At 42.0% G+C, this 20,263-nt stretch overlaps 1 protein-coding gene across 1 annotated transcript; it reads right to left on the bottom strand.

Annotated features, from left to right (window-relative positions):
* Nucleotides 1-17,026: 17,026 nt before the first annotated feature.
* On the bottom strand, nucleotides 17,027-19,433 carry LOC148037293 (protein VAPYRIN-like). The gene has a single exon (XM_087676214.1). It carries the CDS (start codon nucleotides 18,962-18,964, stop codon nucleotides 17,333-17,335), a length of 1,632 nt encoding a protein of 543 aa, XP_087532340.1. The 5' UTR covers nucleotides 18,965-19,433; the 3' UTR covers nucleotides 17,027-17,332.
* Between the last annotated feature and the right edge of the window lie 830 nt (nucleotides 19,434-20,263).

The raw sequence follows: 20,263 nt of genomic DNA, 5'->3' as shown, positions 1-20,263 counted from the left end.
TTCAACTCAAGCAAGAGTTGAATACATTGAAGAAAGAGAAGATATCTATCAATGAGTATGCATTGAAGGTAAGGAGCATTGCAGATGCATTGGCAGCGATTGATGCAATGCCCGATGATGATGATTTGGTGTCGTCTACCTTGGGTGGACTTAACAATGAAAAGGCTTGGAAGTCTTTTGTAACTTCCGTATATGTCAGAAAGCCATTTCCAGATTTTGATGAGTTAGTCTCCCTTATGATCACTGAAGAGATCAACATGCAGAGTGAGACATCTGAAAGAAGTGGTGAACAGGTCCAAGCTTTCTACTCCAGTTCAGGAAGGGGACGTGGCAGGTTCTCTTCAAGAGGCCGTGGTACAGTAATGTGGTAGTGACAACCAGCAAAATAGATTGAATCAGCAATTTGGTGATATGAAGGTTTCAGGAGGTCATGGTAACTTTAGAGGCAGGGGGAGCTTTAGAGGAAGAGGTGGATGGCAGAACAGAGGTTCTAACAACTCTAGTATTGTATGCCACTACTATGGCAAAACAGGTCATATTGCAGCCCAATGTTATGCTAAGAAAGATGATATCCGCAGTGGTAAGTTGCAGCAAGGAAACTATGCATCATCTTCACGACAGAATGAAGACAAAAATGAACATTTGTTTGTTATGCAGCATATGCTGAATGCTGTTACAGGCAAGGGAACACATGAAGATGTTTGGTATGTTGATTCAGGTGCATCCAATCATATGACCAGCCATGCAGAATGGTTTGGAGAGATGCAGAATTTGCAGAATGCAGGTTATGTGCAGACGGGTGATGATTCATGCCACCCAATTTCACACATTGGAAAAGTTCCCTTGTCCTTGCATGATGGTAAGACAAAGAGTCTTTCAGATGTATTACATGTGCCATCTATTACAAAGAACTTGGTGTCAGTCGGCCAAATGGTAGAGCAAGGGCTGCAAGTCAGATTTAATGCAAAGGGCTGCTCTGTAGAAGATTTCAATGACAAGTGCAGGTTGGTAGCAAAGGGAAGTAGAGTTGGAGGTATGTATACTCTGGATGCTGGAATTCCTACTATGAATGCTGCTATATATGCCAAAGGAAAAGGTGTTGTTGCAGACATTGAAATTTGGCACAAACGCATTGGACATGCAAATGTACAAAGGCTGAAATTAATGCAGTCTAAAGGGTTGCCTATATTTAAAGTTGCAGAATTTCATAAGGTATGCGAAGCATGTCAGTTTGGTAAGCAGGCAAGACAACCCTTTTCACATGACAGAGATGTAAGCAGAAATATCCTTGATGTTGTGCATACATACATTTGCGGGCCTACACAAAATGTATCTCTTGGAGGTAGTTCATACTTTGTCGCATTCATTGATGATTGTTCTAGAAAGCTGTGGGTATATTTTATGAAGGAAAAGAGTGAAGCTTTTGAGCACTTTAGAACTTTCAAGGCTGCAGTTGAAAGAGAAACAGGCTTGAAAGTAAAGTGCTTGAGGTCAGATGGAGGGGGAGAGTACCTCTCAAATGAGTTCAGTGATTTTCTGAGGTCTCATGGGATAAAGAGACAGTTCACATGCAGGTATACCCCACAGCAAAATGGGGTTGCAGAAAGGAAAAACATGCATATTGCAGAAGTTGCACATGCCTTGATGGCTGAAAAGAATATGCCTAAGCATTTTTGGTCTGAGGCTGTTCATACTGCTGTTTATATTATGAACAGAACTCCCACAGCCGCAGTTCATGGTATGACCCCCGAAGAATGTTTTACAGGTAAGAAGCCTGATGTTTCACACTTGAAAGTGTTTGGCTGCATTGCGTATGTTCATGTGCCAGATGAGTTACAGAAGAAACTGGATCCAAAGGCTGAAAAGTGTGTCTTTATTGGATACTCTTTAGAGCAGAAAGGGTATCGCTGTTACAACCCTGTCACATGTAAGTTCAGAGTGAGCAGGGATGTCATCTTTGATGAAATGAGCAGTTGGTATGCATCTAGTGGTGATGCATTGGATGATGATGATGATCATGACACTCATGTGCAGGCTGAAAAGCAAGAATCACGAACTCTTAGTGGACCAGAGACATCATCTGGTAGTCCTTGGTCTGGGAGACTAAGGAGTACCTCTACATCTTCGGGTGCATCTAGTAGCACTACAGGTAAAGACAAAGGAAAGAATAAAGTGTCAGAAGGCATTGATGCAGTTCTTGACGGAGACTCCAGTGGCTCAGAGAGCTTGGATGATGAGCTTGGCATTCCTTCAGTGAGGACTCCAGGTGTGCAAAGAGCACGCGTTAATGCAAAGACTCCATTGAGTGATCCAGTGATACGCAGGTCTAGCAGGGTGAGATACCCTGTTAAAAGATTTGGTTTTGAAGGTTATACAGCTCACCATTATGCTTATATGGTGAAACTAGTTGAGGATGTTGAGCCTACATGTTTTGAGGAGGCTGTTGGTCATGCTCATTGGGATGCAGCAATGGATGAGGAGATGGCTGCATTAGAGGCCAATAAGACTTGGGATCTAGTATCATTGCCAAAGGGAAAGAAAGCTATTGGATGTAAGTGGGTTTATAAGATTAAGCACAATGTAGATGGTTCTATTAACAGGTACAAAGCTAGGCTGGTTGCAAAAGGCTATGCTCAGACATATGGCATAGATTATGATGAAACCTTCAGTCCAGTTGCTAGGATGACATCTGTCAGATGTGTGATTGCTTTGGCAGCAGCCAAAGGTTGGAGACTGCAGCAAATGGATGTAAAGAATGCCTTCTTGCATGGTGATTTGCAAGAAGAAGTGTATATGGATCAGCCAGCAGGTTATGAAGATTTAGAGCATCCCACATATGTGTGCAGGTTGAAGAAGGCACTCTATGGGCTCAAGCAAGCACCTAGAGCATGGTATGACAAGATCAGAGAGTATCTTGTCAATATTGGCTTTTATGTTTCTGATGCTGATCACTCACTTTATGTGAGAAAGGGAGATGCAGGTTTGGTCATCATAGTCATCTATGTGGATGACTTGATTATTACAGGTGACAGTGATAGTGGGATTGCTGAAGTCAAGGACTTTTTGAAGAAGAAGTTTGAGATGAAGGATTTAGGTGAGCTAAGATACTTCCTTGGCATTGAGGTGATCAGATGTGATGATGGTATATGGCTTTCCCAAAGACAGTATGGCTTGGATATGTTGTCCAAGTATGGTATGACAGCATGCAAACCACTTTCAGTCCCGTTGGAGCAAAATGTAAAGTTGAGTACTAATGTTGGGGATGAGATAGAAGACCCTACTATGTTCAGGAGGATAGTGGGGAGTTTGATCTACATGACCATTACAAGGCCAGACTTGAGCTACGCTGTTGGTCTTGTGAGTCAGTTTATGCAAGTACCTAGAAAGCCACACTTGGATGTAGTGAGACGCTTATTGAGATATGTGAAGTCCACATTACATTATGGACTTTTCTATGAGGCAGGTATAGACGTACAGGTGTTTGGATACACAGATGTAGTTTGGGCTGGTAGTATGTCTAATAGACGATCTACCAGCGGATACATGTTCTCTCTTGGTAGTGCAGTAGTTGCTTGGAGCAGCAAAAAGCAATCTACAGTTGCTTTGTTGAGTACAGAGGCTGAGTATAGAGGTGCTGCTGTTGCAGCATGTGAGGTAGTATGGCTACAAAAGTTACTGGCTGATTTGGATGTGCAGGTGGAAGGTCCAGTTGTCATTTATTGTGACAACATGAGCAGTATACAGTTGGCTAGGAACCCTGTGTTCCATGCCAGGACAAAACATATTGAGGTACACTACCACTTTGTGAGAGAGAAGGTACTAGCAGGTGAGATTGACTTGGTGTATGTCAACACACAGGATCAGATAGCTGACATCTTCACAAAGGCGTTGGGTACAGAGAAGCTTCAAAAGTTTCGAAGCTTACTTGGAGTTGCAGAGATACAGTTGAGCTTGAGGGGGAGTGTTGAGATGGCAAGCTCAACACATGTGGACATGGATGATGGACCGCCTGGTTAGATGGGTCCACACGTCTACACTTAGCACGTCGATGGTCATTATGACTCACACATGGCCACTGACTCATTACTTATTATATTCAGGTTGTTACACCTATTTACAGCTGGCATAGTTATAGCGCCAATCGACTAGTGTAGTCGGTTATGCATTGTTTGACTTAGTAGGCCACTTTCCTTTATGTTGCATCTTATCTATACTTTATGTACATTGTAAAGAGTGTGAAAGAAGAAGAAGAAATCAGCAAGAAAACGTTTTGGCCTCCATCTCTCTTCTTGTCTCTTGAGTGAGCTTCTCCTTGTGCATTCTGTGTGTGTTCGGCGCAGCATCTTGAGCAACTCTCCCCACCACGCGATTCTTGACACCAGCATGGCGTACACATCCCTTTTTGGGCGACTTTCTTTTTTGGGCACGAGTCCCAGGGCTCTTTCGACAGTGGCTGCGTTAAGGGGCACATGTACCTGTCTTTCTTGATTACCTTCCCTTACCATGTCCATGCTACAACTTCGTCCTTCATTGAAATTTCTCAAGAACTCTACGCACATGCTGTAGACTTCAGCCTGCCCGATTTTCTCTATGTACTTTTGGAGGCTGCATTTGTCCACCAGCTATCTTACGGTCGGCTCCTCCGAGATAGCCTCATCCAGGTTCATGGTATGCTTGAAAGTGAATTGGCTGAATCCCCTTGTTTCAATGCTGATTCCATATTTCGTCATCTCTGCTTCCGTAAATGGAAGTCTGCCTTGTCCTGCCATGGTAGGTGCCTGTCATTACCCAAGTCAATGTTAGAGTTACGATTTGATTCATTCCTAGCATATCCCAAGAAAAAATATGTGCACCAGTTTACCGGGCAGATTTAAGGAGATGAAACTTTTTAGAAATAATTAACAACCAATATGTTTTCCTCCTTGCTTTCTTTCCTATTTGAATTTAGTAGACCGTTGTTAGCCTTTACACTTTTTGCTACATCACTTGGTCAGTCCCTTGGTTGTCACTGGCTCTTCCCCCCTCTTTTCTAAGTGGCACGGGGAGGAGGGAAGGCTCGCATGGGCTGTGTGGGGTGAGCTACTTGGCCATAAGCCAGGTATATAGGTTAGGGTTGTATTCAAACTGGGCATGGCGATCAAGTTCGCCTGGTTGCAGGGAAGCTTGGGTGATGTAGGTTAAGACATCATGAAAGATGTCCCCTGAGTTGAGGCGACTAGCAATGTGCAACTCCTCCTCTGTGAGGAATTGGTCAATGTACGGATGGGCCAATACTTGATCATCTAAGTGTAGGTTGTGTGTAATGGCCAAAACTCTGAATGAAAGAGGTGCCACGTACGTAGGGTCATGTTCAATTGTTTTGATTGCCCTCCTTTACTCAGCATTAGTCATGATCCAGCGGCCTTTTTTCTCCCATTGGAGTCATAAGGCGTACCACAATTTTGCAGGAATGGAGAAGCAGACCTGGCAAGCTGCACAAGCTCCTCCAGTTCACATTCCGGCGTAGAGCGAGCGGGCTTGCGGTATGAGGTGACTAGTCGTCTGAGAACAGCTTGTTCCTTCGAGATCTCTCCATTAGCGATTAGCTCGGCCGCAACTTTGGGAAACTTGATGGTCATGAACTCGCAGTCCTCCCAAAAGTGCATGGCAATGAGCGAATGTCGAAAGCGAGGGGTTCGTTAAGAAGTCCTAGGTCAAGCCTCTCGTAACTTCTAGCGAATGTAGTGAAGGTGTCGTCCAACTCCTTGATGCATGGCATTACGTCATTCCTGAGGTGTCAGCAAGATCCTTAGCCGCTGATAGGAAGGATCGTCTTTCGTACGAAGGTTTCAGACCTGCTGGTGGCGATGGAGCAGTTGGGCTGGACAGTAGTGACTCCCTTGTAGGCATCGTTAATGGGACTATGCACTTTGGATCATTTGGAAATGCTGCGGCGGGCTCCCCTGCCATAGGGAGCATGCTGCAATTCATTCGAGCGGGCATGGGGGTGTGCACCTCCTCTAACCTGGATGGTGCTGGATCATCCGGTTTGGGACACTGAAGGTGTTGGGTGGCCTTAACCATCACCGTTGCTGGTTTGACGTTCCGTGAGACTTGTGCTTTGCTTGTGCCGGTCTATCCAGCTAGAGTGGGGCTGCCCAAAGTTGACTCTTTTGGGTGTCTGACCTTAGGCACCCATATCCAGGGGTTGCCCTCATAGTATCCTTGCGCTCGCAGGAGATCTTTTGGTATCCATCGTGGTGTGGCGGTGCGCCCATGTCTATGGCACCTGGGCTGCCTCTTAGGCTACGACCGATAATTTTTGCGTTTAGGAGCGTGTTTCTGTGGTCTACCAAGAGGCGGTGCTCGTCGTTTCGGCACCCATATGTGCGTGGGCTCCCTGGCCATGTGGATGGCTTGGGTGGGTTTGCTTCTGGCGGTTGGGATACGGGGTAAGATATCCATACCCTTCTCCTTAGGCTTGGCTGCGGGGGTCTCCATCGGTGGCTCTACAGTTGTAGAAGGCGCAAGATGGCCCTTACTGAAAGTAGTTACCATACGCACATTGCCCATGGTCAGGTGAATGCGGTCTAGGTTGTAGTCCACATTGCAGCTTGTCTGCTTTTTGAAAGTGCACCCTAGTAGTGATTTATCACCAGCCCCTTTAGTGTTTGGTAACACATAAAAGACGACTGGGATACTCCCAAACTCGACGGAGACAGCCGCTTGGCATTTTCCTAAGAGAGGGTAAGTGTTGCCCCCAAATGGGCTAAGTTTCACGTTCGTGGGCTGTAATTTAGGCTGACCAATGTGTCTCCAATGGGCGTGTGTCAAGACATTACAGTCGGCCCCTTCGTCGATGAGAGCATCAAAAGAATACGTCCGTTCTGCAGTGACCGTGATTCCAAGGTAGACAGGCGCTACTGCTTCTTCATCGTGATCGGTTAGTTCGGTAATTGTGGCCACACAGACAGTGACGGGGGCTTCGCGCATCGGTGGTTCGTGCAGCGGATGGGAAGGAGGATAGTACTTTTTCATACGACTGCCATTGAAGAAGCCTATTCCTTCCCCTTCGAGCGTCTCCAACTCGACATTGCCCGTTCTGCTAATTGCACGTACCTGGAAAGGTCCCAGCCCTCGAAATTTCATTTTCAGTTTGTGCACTTTCACCAAGTAGAGTAATACGAGGTCCCCGTGATCAAAGTTGCGTTGGTTGACGTGCTTGTCATACCACAGCTTTCGTCGTGCCTTTTCACAGATTAGAGCATGGGTGGCTAAAAGCCGAGTTTCTGTGAGACGCTCTAGCTCCTCTAAGCGGTTAGTCCAAGCCTCTCTTCCCTCCCAACGCTCCTGCGCTGCTATTCTTAAGCTAGGGACAAAGAATTCTAGAGGTAGAATGGCCTCCGTCCCGTAGGTCAGCCTAAAGGGTGTTTGCCCGACAGCCGTCCGATAAGCCCACAAGGCAGCCATTAGCTTATTATCCCAGTCTCTTCGTGATGTGGATACTACCTTAGTAAGCACGTTGACCAGGATTTTATTTGTGGACTCCGCTTGGCCATTTGCCTGAGGGTAGTAGGGGGAGCACCTTCTATGAATGATTAAAAAGGTTGAGAGCAGGTGGGATATTACTTCATTACGAAGTGTGCACCTTGATCACTCACTAGTTCGATTGGACAACCAAACCGTGAAAAGACCTGTTCCCACAGGAACTTCGCAGTGGTCCTAGCGTTGTTCCTTCTGGTGGCTCACGCCTCCGCCCACTTCGTCAGGTAGTCCGTTGCCACAATGATGTAGCGCGCCTGGGAGTATTGAGCTACTGGACTGATAGGTCCGATGAAGTCAATGCCCCATTTTTCGAAGGGCTGTCGAGCTATTATGGGGGTTAAATCCATCTTATCTTTGCGCATGGGCATCTTAGTCCTCTGGCACCTCGTCGCAGTGTTTGACGAACTTAGCGGTGTCGCAGAGTAGGGTGGGTCACCAGAGTTGGGATTGTAATACCTTACGGGCAGTCGTGTCCCCACTAAAGTGCCCGCTAGCTATCTCACCGTGCGCCTCTCTCAATACATCGTGCATCTCGTGCTTGCACACACATCTACGTAACATCCCATCCTATCCCAACATATAGAGTTGGCCAGCAATTAGTTGGTATGGCTGGATTTTTAAGATAAGTCTCCTTAGCTTGGCTTTCTCAATAGGTCTCTCTGGCAGGCTGTTTTCTAACACTTGGACAACATCGTCTGCCCAGTAAGGCGTCAAATCAGCTCTAAACAAGTCCTCTTCGCTAGACAGGCCAAAGAGGTGTGCGTCCGGTAAATCGTCAGGGATGCCTTGGCCAGCAGCTTTCCCTGTGGGTATACGGGACATGTGATCCACCATGTAGTGCTTCTTTCCTTTACGCACAATCACTGAGAAATCAAACTCCAGTAGGAGAAGTAACCACCTTGCTATGCGACCTATGGCGCATGGCTTGTTCACAAGATACAGCAGGGCTTGATGGTCCACATAAAAGACGAAGGGTGTGGCCAACATGTAATGCCTAAATTTCTTTACGGCAAACACCATGGCTAGCCCTTCCCTTTCCATAGTGGAGTAGTTCATTTCTGTTTCGGTGAGCTGCCTGCTAGCAAAGCTCATGGGGTAATCAAGACTATGTTCACCAGGCTAGCATAGAATGGCTCCGATAGCAAATTTGGACGCATCTATGTGTACATGGAATGCTACATTCTAGTCTGGGGCTCGTAAGATTTGTGTAGTGGTGAGAGCCTTCTTTAAATGTTCATACGTGCGTTGGCATTCCTCAGTCCACTCGAATACAATCAGTAGCTTGTACAATGGTCTAGCAATCAGCGCATAGTTTAGTACAAAGCATCGGTAGTATCCTGTGTGGCCTAAGAAACACTGGATGCCCTTGTAATTGGTGGGCGATGGGAGGTCGGTAATGGCCCTGACTTTTGAGAAGTTAATGGCAATGCCATTTCGTGACACTACATGCCCTAGGATGCATATGTGCTTCACCCAGACTGGCACTTCAAGGGGTTCAGCGAGAGTTTGTATAGTCGACATCGTTCAAAGACGGCTCCCAGCCTCTCTAAGTGCTCGGTCCAACTGGAGTGTACGCAGAGGTCATCTACAAACACCTCCAGCTCGCGTCGCAGCATATCCTTGAAGATCATGCACATTAATCGTTGGAAAGTTGCAGGAGCATTCATTAGCCCAAAGGGCATAACGATGTAGGCAAAGACACCCCATTTGGTACACCTGTCCTATTAGTTAAAAAGAAAAACAACACCTATAGGATGTGCATTGATTATCGTGCCCTAAATAAGATCTCTATCAAGAATATATATTCGATCCCTAGGGTAGACGATCTCATAGATAAACTACAAGGGGCTGCAATATTTAGCAAAATAGATCTTAAATCTAGATACCATCAAGTATGACTGGATACATCTGACATTTTCAAAACTGCATTTAGAACTCAATTTGGACATTATGAATTCCTTGTTATACCTTTTGGTTTAACTAATGCACCAGCCACATTCAGTCGTATGATGAATCACATATTTTTGAAGCATCAGCATTATGTCATTGTTTTTTTTAATGACATATTAGTTTTCAGTAAGAATGAGAACGAGCATTATGAACATTTATTTTTGGTTTTTAATTTATTGAGAAGAGAATCAATTATATACAAACCTTGAAAAGAGTGATTTTTTCCAAACACAAATTGAATACTTAGGACATATTGTTTCATCTGAAGGTATTAAAGTTGACCCTAAAAAGATAGAAGCAATTTTGAATTGGCCGATACCTAAAAATGGGCATGAATTACATTCTTTCTTAGGTATTGCTAGCTTTTACAGAAAATTTGTGAGAAATTTTTCATTGCTTGCATTACCTTTGACAAAATTATTAAAGAAATGTATTGTGTATCATTGGTCTGAAAATCAACAAAAGTCTTTTGATTTATTGAAACATGCTTTAACTCGTGCTCTTGTATTGCAATTCCCTGACTTTAACAGACCATTTTTCCTAGTAGTCTCGCTGATGCTAGTGGATCCGGAATAGGAGCTGTCCTTATGCAAGATTCCCATCCTATAGCCTACTCTAGCTGCAAGCTTAAACCCTCTGAACTTAAATATTCTACCTATGATAAGGAATTGCTACCTGTAGTACAAGATTTACGACAATGGAAGCACTATTTAATGGGATCTGAATTCATGATTAAAAATGACCTATAAAGTATCAAAAATCTCCTTAGCCAGCCACAAATCTTTGACCGACACATTAAATGGGCTGTTTTTATTCAAAGTTTTCATCCACTTATCCAATATCAACCCGGAAAAGAAAATGTTGTTGTCGATGCCTTGAGTAGAAGACCAACTATTCATAATATCTATGTAATATCTTTTGATTCCCTTATCCCTATGAAAGATACCTATGATCAAGACCCCAGTTTTCAAGCTAATTGGAATAAATTAATTACCAATAATTGGATTCCAATTGATTGATTGTCTTATGCTGATGGATTTATGTTTTATGAGAAAAGGTTATGTGTAACTATTCCATTTAGATACTTTGTGATTCATTGTCCCCCATATCAAGGCCATAGAGGTATTATTTCCACTTTACATACATTGATTGAAGATTTTTATTGGCCACAGATGGAATCTGATGTTTTTAACTTTGTATCTGAGTATTTAATTTGTCAAAGAGTTAAGTGACACCATGGTAAGAAGTATGGTTTGTTAATGCCTTTACCAATTCCTGAAAGACCATGGGAACATATTTCAATGGATTTTATTACTGGTTTGCCTAACACTCAAGCTAATCACGATATGATGTGGACTATTGTAGATCGGTTTAGCAAACAAACATATTTCATTCCATGCAAGAAAACATTAACTGCATCTCAAGCTGCTCAATTGTTTCTGAAAACTATTTTCACTAACCATGGTTTACCAAAAGTTATTATTTCTGATCGTGATTCTAGATTCTGCAATAATTTTTGGAATACTTTGTTTGCAAACTTAGGAACAAAGATTGATTTTTCATCTGTATTTCATCCTGAAACAAATGGACAAACAAAAGCTACAAATAGTACAATCTTGGATCTTTTACGTCCATACACAATTTCAAAACCACAAACATGGGATACACACTTGCATTTAATTCAGTTTACATACAATAACACTCCACATACAACTCTACGAAAAGCATATTTTGAAACCTTCTATGAATATAGATTGCCTACACCTATTACTTTATTGTCAAACAAAGTTAAAACTGTTGATGATATTGCCAATATGCATGCTACTATCACTTGGCTTTTGCATCTATGAGTTTCCCATCCAAAAGTTTGTGGATAATCATTTGAGCTCTTATTGCTTCACTTACCACCTTAATCCCCATATCATTTAGATTTTGTTTCACTATTCTACCCATCATAAAATTTACATTATGCCCTTTGGAATTCTAATGGTGTAGGAGTGAGTTATGGTATAGATAAGCATAGTGAGGAAGGCTTGCACTATGGCCCACAAGTCTTCCTCACAGGAGGTGCTAAAAGTAAATCATCTTGGTGAATATTCAACTTTTTCCACCACTTTCTTGAGATAACTAGGGATTTCTTGATTTTGTTGTATTTTCATTCTCTTTGTCTTATTTCCAAGGCATGTGCCACTTGTTGTGGTATGAGTGTAACATGATAGGCTTTTCATTTATTATGAACGTTGTGCCCAACATCTCTAGTCATAGAGTCTGGATTGTAGGTTTTGACTTGTCACCCCTTACTTTCAATGACCTTATCTAGGTTGCTAGTAGATAGAATTTTAGGTCTCTGAAGTCCCACATCTTTGGCTAAAGGTTGAATTCATTTCGTTGATATATGGAAAGCATTCCTATCCTCGTTCCTTGTGGCTTTGATGGGAGCTACTCCTTGTTGTCCTATCATTTGCACATACCACAAAGTATCCATATGAGAAAATTATGAATGGGTTAAAATAATTAAATTGAAGAAAATTTGAACCTTTGTCTTTAGCCAATATCATTTTACCTAATACCGTATTGTTCATCCCCCCCCCCCCCAACCCCCAGAAGAAGGATTACAATGCTTCCTAGCATTGCACAATACGTGATGGTTTCCCTTGGTGTGTGCCCAAAATGATTCCATGTTTAACACATAATTGGAACTTTAAGGGATACTGAGGTAGGTGATGTTGTTGACATTGCTTGAAGCTTGCTAATGGTACAATCTCCCCCCATGCCTTATGTGAGCGCTCCACAAAGCATGTATTTAATATTTTTTTCATCTCCAAGCTCAAAAATAGCCCAAATTTACAATTAGCATGCTTTATCTTTTGTGTTTGCTTTTGTCCAAATAAAGAATAAAGCGGTTGGGTGCCCTAAGAGTCGGGTTGTGTCCAAATACAATGACCAATAAGGAATATTTAAATCGTGCGCCCATGCGCATACAAAATAATAAATATATGTCAAGCGCTTTAATAAATAAGCACGTCAAAATAAATATTGGCGCCACGCCTAAGATGCACGCCCATCAAAAATGATAATTTCTTCTAAATAACTTGAATACACGCTATCGTCCAATGCTTCCTAGCGCCACCGTCGCCTGCTCTACACATCAACTGAATCATTCACAATTGTTAGAAAATAATAAAATTAAACCAACAAAGTGAATACCTAGCAGTCTTCAGCTACAAAATAAATAAATAGGTTGGAACTCTGTCTTAACCTTAATTTAATATGAGTGCACACTCTAAACTCATAAACGTCCATTAATTTAAATATGTATTTTGCAGAATCACCCGCTATGGAATCACCCACTTGCACATTAAATTAACGTGACACCTGAAAAGGATAGGCGTCCCCATCAAATTTTCGCACAAGGAATCCACCTTGTGTACGAGCCCCGAAAAATAAATATAATTTTACAAAATCCACCACAAAACCTCACGAAATCCAGCGTGGAATATGCCTCTTGGCATCATACCCCTAGGGTTGGATAGCAATTGTCCTCAATTGCTATTAGCTGAATGTGGAGCGAGTAGTGAGGGGTGCATAATTATGTACACCAGTGCCCTAATGGAGTCATTAATATCGCTATAGGATTCCTTGATGCCACATCATTGATCTTTGAGATTCCATCAACGTAAGGAAACCCAATCTCACCTGGAGAGGTCCACCTTTGAGATTTGTAGGGAAGAAGACGAAGTGGGCAAGAGAAAAGCAACAAGTAGCTCAAAAGAGACAAAGAAGAGAAAATGACATCTACTAAGAAAATGATAATATTTAGAAAAAAAGAATGAATTTTGAAAGAAGATGCCTAGGAGTACAATAGAGTGAGTTGAAATTAGAACCATGAAGAGTCCAAGGAGGAGGTACAAGCCATGGAAGTTGCTCGAGCTAAAGAATACGAGAACACTTACACAACTTTGTGAATGTCCTTTGAAGAAGACATGACAAGGAAAGACAAAACCTTAACACAATGGTTTGAAGTAGAATCAACCAAAACCAAGCACATAGATAGCTCCAGTAAAGGTTTTTTGAAAATGGCCAAGGAATTTCCCTTAGGCACAATCCAAATCAACATCCAACAGCTCCTAACACAATACAAACAATGTAGAATAAGAGCATTGAGTTAAAAATGAGAAAATCCACAGAAGAAATAATAGTCACATCTTGAGTAGGGCAACTTGCTTGCTCAACCATTGACTCTCGAGATCATATGAGCAAAATGACCCACGCATCTCCATAATAGAAGATTATGCTATCATATAAAGCTTACAAGATGCTCTAGTTAGAGGATCATGGTAGTGGCACATTATGCGAGGAGGTGATACATTGATCCAAACCCAACCACTTGCTTGATGGATGGAGACATTGGGATTCTCAAAGGAGGATCCTCTAGAGATTATAGTGGGATCCAAGAGAGTGGGTTTGGAAGGATCCATTTCTTAATAAGCCAAATGGTGTGGCCTTCTTTAGCTATAACACCAAGTTTTGAAGGAGGATTTTGATGAGTAGTGCGAGGAGAAATTTGGACTCAAGTTTGGGCTTTGTAAGAAATTCCACCTCAACATTTAGAGAGAGAATTCAAAAATGATTAAAAATAGCTTAAAATTTTATGTATTTATAATTTTCTTTTTTTAATGCATAAATTGGCATGAATCTTGTAAGTTGTCAATTACCCTTAATTAAGTGTCCAAAGGTCAATACACCCAAAAGAGATTGGCCATTACTCAAAATCTGATGGCTTGTATTCAGATCAATTTGAAATAATGACGAACTTTCTTTTCATCAAAACTTGAACCAAAAGATAGCACCAAGGCTTGAGCTATGTTTTGACATGTTACATTTTGACACATTCTCATTTGAGATATTCTCATTTTTAGAAGCAACACAAAAAACACAAAGAAGCTTGTGAGGATGGCTCAAGCTAAATGGAAATCACAAAGGGAGATGGATGGGGCCTAATCATCATCAAAAAGATGCAAGAGAGATGTGTCTTATCTCCACATTAGGCTTGATATACAGAGATAATTGAGGAGATGGTTGGATTAATATTAAAGAGGCATAGGTGAGATATACATTATCTTCACAATGAGCTTGATCATAAGTATGAATCCTTAAGTAAGAAAAATAAACATTGTCTTTTGTTTATAACAAAAAGCTTCGAGATATGCAAGACATGAAGTTGCAATAGGGCAATACAAAGAAGAGGATACGTTCAATGAAATAACATATGTTTAGTGATCTACTAATTTAAAATTTATTGAATTATTTGGCAGTAATAGATACAATCACGTCCCTTGGTTTTCAAAAGAATATAATCGTATATCAAATTGGTTAATTCAAGGGATAGAGAAACCGTGGTATCAGGCTAATTCATATTATTCAGCCACCATAAGAGATGCAATGGAGTGGAGATAGCTAGCATTCGTGAACATATAGAAACCATCTATATATTGTACGAGGGTAATATCTTTAAGTATAAGGAAACCATCACTCCATATTGGAATACTTTGTTCCTTAACTTTCATGGATGAAGGGTTTAAAGGCTCTTGTGGTCTTCACATACAAGAAATATTCAATTTACACTAGATCTCTTCAAACTCTACCTTAGTGGAAAGGTTGATCTCATATCAAGATACGTCATGATATTTTTATGTTTAAGGCCTTTGTATTAGAATGAAAATTTACATATGTCACATTTGAATGACATTTAAATCTATTAGAAGATACCTTTCTATACCGAGGCAACTGTGGATAGCCATGGTACTGTACATGTCATGTGTTCTTACTACATTTCCCTCAAATTATTGAGATAGTTCCCACTATCTCAATAAGATCCATCTACATGTGCACCCCCCCCCCCCCAACACACACACACACATTATATTGGCCCAAGGCTTAGCACAATGTGAGAGAGCCTTGGCCAACACAATGTGAGGGCGAACCCCCTGATGGTCTCAAGGACCTCTTCTTATGCTATGCTAGCCTAAGCACCCCGCCCCGCGCCCCCCCCCCCCCCCCCCCCCCCCAAAATGGAATCCACCTCTGGCTATCAATATCGACATTATTGTATATTGTAAGGACACTCATAAAAGAGGAGAGATGTCAAATACATATAGTTCCATTGGAATAGAAGATAAAGCAAAAGAAGACGTTGAATAAAAGTAGAAGTGAGTAAAGCATATCATAAGCCAAATTTTGGAACAAGAGGTACTTCATTGAAGTGTTTGAAAGTTTGAAGAAAAATATAGAAACACTATAATGAAGGGAAAGCATTTTAGTGTAATAATCGAGAATTTCAAGAAAATGATAAGAATAATGCAAGGATATAAGAGTATGATAAAAAATATTACTATCTAACATCTTAAATGATTCAAAAGCCTCTTTCTTTTTGTGCCTCAACAAATTTGTGCCCCAAAAATACCTTAAAATGTTTTATGTTGAGATTTTTTAAAAATGAGATACAATAGTTTCAAAATAAAAACGTAATTTTTATTTTAAGGTAGTTCTCTCCATTAGTTGAGAAGCTTTCTCTCTTTAAAACTAAAAGGCTCGAACTTGAGTCCAAATTTTCCCTAATAGATCAAAGTACAACCAACACAACTCAATAAAATAAGCACGGCATCTCATACCAATTTTTATCAAGCTTTTAGAAGAGGATGGATGACAGCTTGAAACCAAGGAAGATTTCAAACCAAATTGATTGTTTACACAACCATTGTATCAATGACATACTCATCTTCTCTTTACAAGGATACGTGTACTTCATATTTTACCTTAGAGAATTTGCCGTCAAGGTGTTACAAGTAGAATCTTTCGTTTTCCGAAAAACAATTGTGCAATAGTTCTGAAAATATAGAGTTTAGTGTAGTAAAGCCTGCAAATTTTCAAATCTTAGAGACATCTCATGCAACGTACCTACACAAGTGCTTCTCATGAATTATATCAAAGCTGGCATTTTTATGTTACCTGTGTAAGAATAAATAATCAGTAGCAACTCTTTAACACTACAAGCATGCATAAATGACGAGGTAAGTATGACCTTCCTTTCGAACCAATGTTTTACTACATACCATGCACATAAGCAATAACTGTAGGAAGAACTTGAAAAGCTGGGCGTACCCTTTTAACCGCTAAACCTAGATCAGAGCAAAGCACACGTGGATTTCATAAAAGACCATGTTGTGCTTAGAGTTGATGTGTGTAATCCACAGCTTGCTGTCACACACGCAGCACAAAAACTAGCTTCCAACTAAGAGCCCTAAAGGTATTGTTTGAAGATGGTTGTTAGCAGAAAAAGAAGGTATTATAGCGCTGAATAGTTAAAGTTCCTTGGCAGTGCTTGCAAAAAACAAGGTCAAAAGTCACTTTAATTTTTGAACCGGTGTTTTAGAATTCCAACTGGTACAGAAATACAGTGATAGCAGTTTTTTGTGAGCATTAGTTCAAGGCTCTTACACCCCAAAATCACTTTGTGAAGACTCGTAAGGTACATAAGGACTAACACATAAGGAAATATTAAATAATAGCGCTAAAATCTTGATCTGCATATTCAAGCATCACACTGTCAAAAGATACCCACTCACTAGATGGAGAATGCTCATGACTTGTAGCCAAGGCAAACCCCAAACTACATGGAGTTGATCTGTCGTTGCATGTTACCACAGGCTACCTGCATGTAGCCAAACTTATTCAGTACATTTGAAGTAATCCAGGAATATAGGCCGAAGAAACTATATGAATTATATCTGCAGAGTCCAATCAGGGACCCTAATGGACAAAGACTTGCTCTATTCTCTTTGAACATCTTTGGTTTTAATCAAATAGCTCTAATTGCAGGGTTCAGGGGCAATACAACTCGATCTGAGACATAGGCACGAGGTTTGGCAGGCTTTTTGGATTCTAAAATGGGGGAGTAAGTCAGAGATTTACTATCATACAGGCCTTTCACATCTTTTTTGTTTGTTGAAATGTTCTCAAGCTTTCGGTTGCTGCTGAAGCCTCTATCCAGATGTTTTTCAAGTTTTTGGTCCACAGCTCCCCAGTCAATCAGCATGTCTTGGATGCCAAAGTGTTTGAAAGCAGTGGCAATATCAAGAGCAGTGGATTTTCTAAAGCTGTAAGCATTAACTTGGGCACCATGCTTAAGCAGAAGCCTTACCACACTTTTGTGTCCAGCCTCAGTGGCACAATGGAGAGGTGTGTAGCCTGCGTTATCTTTGCTGTCAATGTCTGCACCTTTTTCAAGCAAAGCAGAGACCACAGTCATGTGGCCTTTGAATGCAGCTCGATGCAAAGCAGTCCACCCATGCTCATCTCTTCCATCAAGAAAAGCCCCTTTTCGCAAGCTCAGGTGTACATCTTCCACCTTGCCTTTCCGAGATGCAATCCTCAGATCATCTCCTAGGCTGAGTTCATCTAAGAGCAGCAGAGCTTGTTGTCCTGAAGCCCTTGCAACATCCCCAGGTGTTTTTCCCCTGAAATTTCTTACTTTACTGCTTGCTCCATACCTCAACAGAAGGTCTGAGGCTTTCCTATCTCCTCTTGTTGCTGCTCTGTGCAGGGGTGTTTCACCACCTGGTCCTTTTATATCAGTATCAGCTCCTAGTTCCAGCAACATTTTCAAGCACTCATGCCTTCCCTCATCAACTGCAAGGTGCAATGCAGATCTCCCATCATCCAACACTGCATTCACATCAGCCCCCCAATCGACCAACAACTTCGAAACCTCTGCATGCCCTTTTACTACAGCCTTGTGCAGGGCTGTCCAACCTGCCGAATTTCTCAGATCAGGTTTTGCACCCCTAGACAGCAATAGTTCTGATATTAACGCTTCACCTCTTGAGGCAGCCTCCTGCAAGGCTGTCTGGCCTAACTTGCTCCTCACATTCACATCTGGAGAGAATTCCAAGAGCAAAGGAACCATTTCTGGCCTTCCACACTCCACTGCAATGTGCATAGGTGTGCGTCCCTCGCCATCTGTAGAGTTCACTAATGTCTCACCCAGCTCCAGGATCTCCCTGACATCCTCCATGAATCCATCTACAACCAATCTTCTTAAGATCCCCCCTCCGATGAATACAATTTTGAGGCTGTGGTCTGAAAAAACCTGCTTCCTTTTTGCACTAAACCAGTCCAAAGAGACTGACTCATTGTCTCCTCCACCAGGCACCACCACGCTTTTAACAAGGAACTTGTCCTCGCTGTAAGGGGCACATTCTGGGAGCTCCGTTGGGGGAGATAGTGCAATTTCGACTGAGGCAAAACCGAGGGGAGGGATGATGCCAAGTGAGGGTTTTACTGCATACCTTCTTGGCGCGGTCGGTTGAACCTTGAAACCGACATGCATCGTGTACATAACATTCCGTAGTTTCACAGTGGCGTGTGATTTCTGGCCAAGTTCATAGCTCAAGATAAGCTCCTGCGGCTCAATGACAAGGAGCCTGTCCATTGCTTTGTGGAAGAAGGATCGTAAAACCGGAGGCACCTCAAAGGTCCTTCAACATCAACATGAGACCCTAATTGCCGCTGCTGGCGTATAAAGGAGAGACTGCTGTTTGAAGATGCGTCATGACGAGCCTGTGAATCCTGTATGGAGATGGCTCATTAAGAGGCGCGATGGACCATAGGGTACAGCTAATGGCCATCTCAATGATGTTGCAGTCTGACTGCGAAGAGGCTCCTGAGAGGCAGTCGAGCTGCTTTGTGCAGTGGAAGAAGCCCCTCGCGAGCATTCAAGGGAAGAGCAGAGTGCAAATACCAGACTGAGAAGCAATTGTCGATGCGAAGGGCGATGAAGGCGAAGGGAGGAGGGGTGCGGGAGGGCAAGACGAGGCCTGTGCAGGCGAGCTAGACGCTAGCAGAACCTTTACCCGTCTTGTCCCCAAGTGGCTGCATGGCCCCCCCACTCCGTCCTTAGTTCCCTATCATCAAGTTGATTGCGTCTCCCGCCACCGATCTTCAAGAAAGGAATCCCGATTCCCACATTTTCATTAAAAAACAACCTTTAAAAATAAACCTTTTGTTCTCCTTTTGTTTCTCTCGAAATTTCTCATTACCAAATGGTTTAAATATACTAGCATTCCTTGCACCCTTTGTGCAACTCCTTCATGGCAGTCACCACATGGAGCTATGGCAAAGTAGATTCTAAACAAAAAGCTTCTCTCTCTCTCTCTCTCTCTCTCTCTCTCTCTGTGCACCCTATTGGTAAGTGCTTTGTTTTATTAGTCAGTTAACCTCGGGTTCAAATCTCCCTTTTTTAAATCCTATAACCAATGATCATGTGAATGTAGAAATTGAGCTCCAAGACCATCTAACCACCATGCATTCAACTTAACCAATTGAGCTACACCCGGTTTGGTCAATTGGATGTCTCTCTCTCCTTTTTTCCTCTCACTTCTTTTATTCCTCTCTCACATGTGTTGATGGGAAAGTTGATCAAAAGAGGACTAATTTCAATGTTAAAGCTTTATCTAGCAATGCCCAAGGAAAACATGTTACTAATGATAGGCTAAAGGACATGTTTGCTAAAGGATTATGTTTTAAATGTGGAGAAAAGTGGATAGCCAACCATAAATCTAAGTGTAAGGCAAAGAATGCAAGAGCCAATAGTATTATCATTGAAGATGATTCCAAAGATGAACCACATGCTACTATCGTGCAAAATGAGGATGAGACAAATTACGAAGTAGTGGATGGGAATGAAGTGGACATACATAATGAGCATTATGATCCTATGGACAAATTTTCA

Source organism: Lygodium microphyllum, chromosome 4 (genome assembly GCF_053477565.2).
Source record: "Lygodium microphyllum isolate KBCC chromosome 4, Lygodium_microphyllum_v1.1.10, whole genome shotgun sequence".
Taxonomy (NCBI): Eukaryota; Viridiplantae; Streptophyta; class Polypodiopsida; order Schizaeales; family Lygodiaceae; genus Lygodium; species Lygodium microphyllum.
Note: the sequence above shows the minus strand (reverse complement) of the source record. Positions and strands in the feature narration are given on the sequence as shown.